An 8,504-nucleotide genomic window follows, 5' to 3' on the forward strand; every position below is an offset into this window, starting at 1 on the left:
GTACGTGGATCCAGCGTGCAGTTATGTACACTGCGTGAACATTTGGGTCTGAATTTAGTGTAGGCTCTCAGTGTGCGTAGGTTACTTGCCATACAGATTTTTGATTCCCATACTTAGGTACTCCACATAGGATACCTGTATAGTACAGCAGTACCTGCATCGGGTGGGTTCAAGGCCAGGCTATAAAAGGGGGGGTGCAGTAAAAAGACAGTTTTGTCTTCTGCTATGATAAAATTGAAGTGTTATATTATGCCCTGATATAATGTAAGCGTTGGCATGATGTTGTCAGAGGGATATGATAGCACGGCGCCTGTGACTGCAAATATCAAGACAACGCACATCTCCCCGATATGATATCCTTGCGCTGAGAGGGAGGACAGAAGGGAAAAAAGACAGAAACCAAGGGAACACCAACAACTCACCTCCTAGCTAGATATATTTTTGGGTAGGATAGGCTAGAAATCACTTTTCCGAATATAGTACACTTCATAGAAAACGCTTTTGTAAGTATTATATTACTCGAGTATTTCTGCCTATCTTCACCCTGCAAGCAACACCCCAAAACTCCCAGCCGAGCAGAACACAGAGGAGATCTGCGCGAGACTACACCTGCCTGCCTACCTTCATACAATCCAACTACCGGTGCTGCGCGGACCAGTAGGGGGGGGATAGAAAGGTTTGGGTCAATGGACATGTGTCGCACCCCTCACTCAAGCCACCAAACAATGCGCACTCCCAGGCTGAGAGAAATGTCGGATTCGCTCTTTATAAAAAACCCCCTCCTATCCCGCCGCCGGTGATCTAGTTATTTCGCACTATTCGACGGATTTTGAGGGAGGAAAAGAAAAAAGGGTTCTTAGTGCGGCGTGAGGGTTTTCCGGATTCGATGGATTCTATTGATGGATGGAGGGATATCACACGGTGTATCATTTGGGAGGACCTACGTCGGCCGATATCAGAGGTGGGCTGGGAGGCTTGAGTGATGGGTGGGGTGGTTGAGAGGTTGTTTGGTGGAGAGTTGTATCATACCGTCATAGTCTACTCCCGCCCGCCGGGCAGAGAGGCTAGGGCCTTGGCGAGCGAGAGGGGAGGGGAGCGAGTGACAAATTGGGATTGGTGACCACTCCTTCTTCTTTGCCTTTTATGCCTCCCTCTACAAGTACCCGAGTACTCTAAAATACAAGTTTCTCCCGTGTGTAAGTTACCGGTATGTGAGATCTCTCTTCAGAGGCATTACCGGTATGTGCTGATCATCCATACAGGGCGCGACAGGATAGTCTACCAGCACCGGGAGCGCCAAACATTTACTCGAGTAGAGTATTGTTTGTGGTAAACCGGTCGGTCGGTCGGCAATAATCGATTACCAGTGAGATGTCTCGGTTTCAGCTGCAAATCAAACACACAATCCTTGTCTTGCCCACTAGCCAATTAGATACAACAGGGTCAAGGATATCTTGTGATCCGGGGTGGAAGGTGACGCAATCACCAAGAATATGATCCCAACGGCCAAAGCGGGGTTCAATCACCGTGCTTTCTTTCCCCCCACGAGATACCAATACCTGTACCGGTATTATGATAGGAGATTTCCCATAAATAATTCTGTCCCTCCTCTTGGCGAATTTTTCCCTTCTCTCTCATCACCTCCTCGTCTCTACTCATTGGAACAGAATAAACAAACAAGCGAATAGACAAGACAGCCAAACCGTCAACGTCAGCTCAAATATTCAGGTCGTACAGCCATGGCGGGGTCGACATTTTCCTCCCCAATGCTTCTACCCCTGTGTCTGGTACTGATTTACGCAGCACTCCCAGCGCATGCTTTTGGGGCCGGGAATATCGCTTCGGTTTCAACGGTTGAAGGACAGAACTGGAGACATGGTGATATTGAGGATGCACTGTTGAGCATTTCCATGGCAGCAGTGGCCGGTGGGAAGAGGTTTAGTTTTATGGACGTGAAGAGAGTGTACTTTGGAAACTGGTTGAGGGATTATTCGCAGGCGGTTGACGTTGGTGCCTTGAAATATGTTGAGGGACCTACGGTCAGGCTTTTGGTAAGTTTGACCTTTTGTAACCTTTAGGGTGAGCGGGTGGATGGGTACTAACGATGAGGGATAGCTGTCGATTCTGAGCTTCATGACTTTCGGGTATGCCACGGGAGAGTTCGAAGTTACGGACGAGAGGTTGGGATGTTACCGGCCCGAGGAGCACATTGGTATGGGAAAGTCTTTTTATTATGGGTGACATGCTAATGGAGTAGATAATCCGAAGGATTATGCCGATAACGAGGATGCGCGGCGGTATGATCCTCGTCTTCGAGGACCTGTTGACGAGGCTACCGAGTTATCCGTTGACCCTCAGACCGGAATGAAGAATTATATCGCCAATGAGAGGATCAGGAACTTGCGAAGCGGAGATCCGATGTGTACTAGCGGTATGAGCTACCACCCTTGAACGGACCCTGTGCAAGTGTTTGCTGATGATCCCGTGCAGCCGGGTTGGTCCGGCATCTGTTCGGAAGGAGTATCCAACTCGCCCGCAATTACGGACAAACTGGTAACAAGGCCGAACTCTACGAAGCGCTAAGACTCATGGGAACCGGGCTTCATTGTTTAGAAGGTATACCTCAAACCCCAAACCATGCGGGACCGGGTCAGTCAGCTGCTAATACGAAGCAGACTTCTCTGCTCATTCCAACTACATCGAGTTAGCACTTATCGAGCTTGGCGAGACAGATGTTTTCCCCCACGTCGGTTCCCGAACGCGATGCGAGGTAAATGGGAGGATGATATATCCTCTCGTTACTGGAACTTTTGGTGGCGTTGATTTGTATTAAACTCTCTTTTCCTTATCTCAATAAACGCTAATACACTCAACAGTCTACATAGCGTTCTCGGTGAAGCTTCGGATAAGCTTATCCAGTCCGAGGTGGAACAACTTGAGTCTACAATTACTGCTGCTAGTGCGCAATCAAGCAAGGATGGCGGCGAACACGGTATTATTAGGGACTTGTTGAAGCAGCTGAAGATTGGTGGGTCGGATGACTTGGATGCTCAGGCAACAAATCTCGAGCAGCAGTCGGAGGCTAAAAAGAACGAACCATGGGGGATTAGTAATGGTGGAGCAGGAATCAAGCGGGAGATTATGCCGTTCTTAGAATGGCATGACAAAATCATGAAGGCTATTAACGAAGCCTTAGAGTCCATTCCTGGACTAACTGCGCTCGTCGAGAAGCTGAGTGAGGCTGTGAGCGTTTTCGTATTTTCGCTTCTAGCACCATACATTCTCCCGATTGTAGCGCAGGCGAAGGGCGAACTGGCCAATGGGTCCGGAGAGGTAATCGGGGGTGCCCGCGCCAAACAGTTTGTTGTTTTCGAAGACCATTACAGCAGTGATCCAACTCACAGTATGCTTTCTAAGGACCATTTTACCAGTAAGACCCACCCGCCACATTAGTATTGATTCGCGGTACTAATGATAATAGATTTGCTAAACGAACCAGCTGGTAAGGTAGCCAGTGAAACTGTCAAATTTGTCGTCCCCTTATTGATGCAAGCCTGGGACGGCAACTCGGACCCAAACTGGGTCCTTGACCAAATCATCCCAATTTTTCACCACCCAGCATTCGTGGATGGAAGTGACGGGTGCGGTAGGCAGGAAGGACGACACAGGATGTTCGGTATAATCCGGCAATGGTGGGAGGAAATGGACGAATCCCGGAAGCAATTTTACCGCCGGTCCTTGTCCGGGCAGGGTGTTGAGCAAGGAAAGAATCATAAGGAGGGGCACGACTCTGGGCATGGGTGTGGGAAGCCGATTCATAGGACTAAGCCGAAGAACTCCGGTGGGGAATTTTGTGGAATTGGGGAGGATCTGGGGAAGGCCATGGGTGGAGCGATTGAGCAGGCTTTGACGGGGAGTCAGAGTGGGGGTAGTGGTTTGGGAGGATTTTTAGGCGGGGTGGCAGCAACGGCACTGGGAGAGACACTCTTGGGTGGTTCAGCGAGCGGGGGCAGGAATGAAAGTTATTCGGAGAGGTATGATGATGGGAACGCTAGAAGTGCGGACAGGAGCTATAGTCATTCCGGAAGAGAGCGAGGCCAGCGGCGCGGAGAGGGGGAATACGGAATGCAGGTGGCCGGGGATTCCCACGACGGGGGTAAAGGATACGCCGCAGCTGTATATAGCGCTGGCGGAGAATACGGGTATTCGGAACAAAGGTACGGTCAAAATTATTCCCGTGTTCCCATTTACGGAGGTGTGGAATACGGAAGCGGGGACTATGACGGCGGAGAAAGCTTCGTAGTACCGGATCACGACCACCACCACCACCACCATCATCATCATCATCACCAACCAGAGGGCCATTCCCACCATCACCACCACTACCATGAACAACCAACTTATGAAAGAACCGACTCCTACGGCAGTAATCACCCTACCGACACCCCATCGTATTCCAGGACGTCCTCATACGCCTCGGAAAGCAGCTACTCGGTGCCCGCTGCTGAATATCCCTACATTCATCCCCACGGCCAATACGGTGAATACCCTACTAACGCGTCTTACAGAACAGAGACATATACCCAGAGCAGCTCTTACGGCGGTGGACAAAGCTCCTACCAAACCTCTACCCGCCAATACCCTGGTAGCCGCGAGACTAGAGAAGTCGTGTACAGCGGTGAAGGCGACGAAGGATATGTGGTCGAGCGAAGTTACAAGAAATATAGCGACGGAGAGGAAGAGCGCAAGTATAAGAGTTACAGACGCGGGGAGGAATCCGAAGACGAGTGTGAGGAAGAGGAAAGGAGAAAGAAGGAGAAGAAGTGGAAGAAGAAACACGAGGGTAGCGGAGATGAGGGGAGTGGGGATGAGTATTATGGAAGTGGGGATGAGGATGGTGGAAGGAGGTATAGTGGGAGTGGGGATGAGGATGGTGGAAGAAGGAGGTATAGTGGGAGTGGGGACGAGTATTACTGAAATGGGGACGGGGATGGTGGGGAGGAGAGGGCACAGTGTGGGTGAGGGCTGGGATGGGAGTGAAGGAGGTATAAGAGATATCCTTAGGTTTTTGCTAAGTCGGTTGGTGGTACCCTGTTGGCTTTATCGGAACGGGATTTGAAATGCTGGCTGTTCTTTATTGTGATGTGAATTGTGGGGAGGGGAGGTGCAGGTATCATAATAGACATGTTACCGTACGATATCTGAAATGTCGGGCAACCTTCGGGGCGGGGTTGCTGTTGCCTCCCAAAAAGACGCGAGCCCGGACTCGACCACCGTTAGCCCAGCAAAAGTACCACGAGTGATCTCTGATGAATTTTATAGCACCAGCGCACATTTCTACCGCAAACGATCTATCATGCTGCAGACGAAAAACCCAACCTTTTGCCTCAGTATGCTATCTAAGCAATATATTCGCAAATACCACTACTTCACTCTTCACTGTAATTTACCACATCCTACCACCCAATACTCCTCTCGATAATCACACCCCGCTATGATATACACCATCCCCTATCGCCACCATGTCCCATCCTTATCGCATCATACTTCACAAGACCGAGGCTCACCTCTACCTTGACACCGTATGCTGCCGGCGGAGATGGGTGGGCGTAAAATCATAGGAGAAGAAAAGAAAAGAAAAGAAAAGGATGGCCGCTGGTAAGTACAGCACTAGGGGGTCGTGTCGTAGGTGTTAAAGACAATAATTGTGTCCTGCGTGCGCCGGCGCACGGGATCGGGCTGTAGTGCTCGGAGGGTTAAAGCCGGGGCAAGCTGAGGGTGGGGTTTCGGGAATAGCGTCAATGGGTCACCCAAATTTTCAGAGGAACGAGGACGATGCCAGAGCGGTGTGGCTACAAGGCTCGGAGGGTAAGGAGTGCTATCATAGAGATTAGTCCCGGACCAAAAGTACCGCAGGTGCTTGAATAATTGAACCCTACGTTAAGGTGTTGGAGTTATGATACCTTCACTGGTAAGGGCGGCACCCCATTCAGGAGAGAGAGCTTTGGACGTCTTAGCACGGGGTTCAATTATTCGAGCTCTTATGATAGCTTTTCTTTTGGGGGGGGGATTCATTACATATGAGGTGGAAGGGGACTTTGGCACCGCGTTCGCAGTGGTACGATATAGCAACCTGCAGCCGCTGGACAAGAGTCCCGACAGAACAAGACATCCCCCGCCTCTCCAACTGGCCCGCCAATCGTGCAATACCCCCCCCAACTACAGCACCGTACCGCATCTTCGGAAAAGTGAAGTTTCGTTTTACCAAGTTCAGGTCTCAAAAACACATGATACTGTACAAAAACGGAAAAATAAGTGCTAGCAAACGCCACGATGCCTCAAAAGCCCCCCCCATTACAAGCGGAAAATGATGCCAATACCCACTCCGCTCCAACTTCCCGGTGAGTGTTGCCCGGGGACGGGGGGGTAAGGCATGTTCAACCAGTCCCGGACTCGTCGGGTGGTGATGCCCACTCGGGAGTAATCCGGTCGTCGCAGTTGTTTTCGTCAATGGGAATGGTTTGGGGGGTTCAAATTCCGTGGTTGTTAGCCCTGGTGTGAGTTACACTGTGGGTATTCCTGCGTCCTCTGCGAATCTTTTGCGGATCAAGTGACCTGTGAAAGAAGGTTTGGGGGTGCTCACCCCTTCAACCGGTGACGGCGGAAGGGACGGGTCCCCTCCATCGTGACTTAACTAGGATTCCAGAAAAAAATTGAATTTTGCTTTAGAAGGGGTTGTCGGACGCAGAGGTGGGGGTGGTGCCAAGACGGGAATGAAAGCTTGGCACGGCTTGGCTTACTGCTTGATTGACATCACAGAAGCTGGGCGGATTACCGTAGAACACTCTACACCACGGCCTTACTTGTCACATTTGCTCGAATACCTCGGGATGGAAGAAAAAGGAGAGAGGAAATGTTTAAACTACATAATTGAATGTCGCTGTCCTGGCCATGGTAACGGGGACGGGTATCCCAGGCCCGTACAAGCATTGCATGCGATCAAATTCTGTCAGGATTTAGGAACTCAAAGGCTTAGAGCAGAGAACGCCGCCGAAAATACCGCAATGTGGTATCGTAGGCGAATAGAAGAAGCACCTGCGCCATGGTGGAAATGGCCACGTTCGGGAGAAAACATGACTCCCCTCGACCCCGGACCAACATATCGGAAGAAAGGTTCACACAAAACTGTCGGGTCCGGCAAGTTCCTTTGAAAATAGTTAAATCTTATGCTCAACTCTCATCAAGTAAAAATTTATTCGCTCTCAATGCTAACGAAATATCGGCGGGCGAATCGAAAAGCAACCATTCCAAACCTCAACGCCTAATAAACCGCCCGCCAATCCATAAAGTATGCAGATGTCTCGGTGCCAGTGCAGGCATCGACGAATGCCAAGCTATCTGAATACTTTAAATTTATGGGTTGGCAAGTGCAGCAGACCCTCGATACAAGAACCCGCCATCCAAGAAAACCCTCGATAACAAAAATTCAAACCTTGGGTAAAAGGAAACCCTCATTACACACAAGAGATCTCCGCTCCCCATCTCCTTCTTGCATCGCAAGTCTGCTGTACAACCCAATCCAGCCCCAATGAATTCTCTCCCCGAATTAACGGCCTTAGTAAATGTTTGTTTTTTCGTCGTTGTCCCCAAGTATTCTATCAATTCTTATTGACACAAACGATTTTAAAGAAATCAGCGAGATCAAAACCAAAAGAGAAAGATACAGTAGTTCGATATCTGTTCAACCCCAACTACCTAAAGTCAAAAACTCGATAAAATGCGAATAAGCCCCCCACCACCCGAAGAAATTAATTGTGTATCAAGGCAGCCGACAACAAATGAAACATCACTCCAAAACCACGCCTGCCCCACTGATTGGCAGTGCAACCGGGAGAAGTAATTAAAAAGGTTCTGCTCCAGAAACTCTGACGTCTGGGTAGAAATAGATGGAAATGTTCTTGCGCAACACTAGAGAAGCGGCCATATTTACCGGTATAAGAAATGAATTGGTGTTGAATGCATTGAGGGAATAGTCTGGAAAGACTAGCCTAGGCGGAAATGTTCTTGGATTGCGCTATATAGATAGAGGCCCCTTATGGGCAGATACTCCCAAGTGGTAGAAATTTTCATGGAGAGAACGGGGGAGAGTAGGAGCGCGGAAGAGTGGGGTATTTATACTGCAGAGAAAAGTTGACAGTCACACACCGTCAGGGACAGGCCGCACAAATCGCCCGCCCCTTTCGCCGGTATTACTTATGCGCACAGTGTCAAACCTTTTTTGACGCCAAGTTCGTGGCAGTTACGCGGCCTTTCTCCCACAATCCGCTTGTGTTTTGTGCTCGCTGTGAACTCACACGATAGCTTCGGCAATGCGTCTATAGTGTAGGTTAATTGTCTACCATAAGGCTTCTAAAAAGGCGCGACAGAGTATATCATACTCCCTCTCCATTCCTGTGGTATTTTACCCTATGATTCTCTAGGCCGTTCAGAGCCAAGGGGATAGA

The 8,504-nt window shown here is 49.7% G+C and overlaps 1 protein-coding gene; it reads left to right on the forward strand.

Annotated features, from left to right (window-relative positions):
• Positions 1 to 371: 371 nt before the first annotated feature.
• On the forward strand, positions 372 to 5,198 carry GSTUM_00005021001 (uncharacterized protein). XM_002837008.2 has 7 exons: positions 372 to 2,051; positions 2,116 to 2,212; positions 2,258 to 2,431; positions 2,491 to 2,616; positions 2,676 to 2,826; positions 2,877 to 3,430; positions 3,482 to 5,198. The coding sequence occupies exons 1-7, from the start codon at positions 1,740 to 1,742 to the stop codon at positions 4,975 to 4,977; spliced, it is 2,910 nt and encodes a 969-aa protein (XP_002837054.1). The 5' UTR covers positions 372 to 1,739; the 3' UTR covers positions 4,978 to 5,198.
• The last annotated feature ends 3,306 nt before the right edge of the window (positions 5,199 to 8,504 follow it).

Source organism: Tuber melanosporum (assembly GCF_000151645.1).
Source record: "Tuber melanosporum whole genome shotgun sequence assembly, scaffold_17, strain Mel28".
Classification (NCBI taxonomy): domain Eukaryota; kingdom Fungi; phylum Ascomycota; class Pezizomycetes; order Pezizales; family Tuberaceae; genus Tuber; species Tuber melanosporum.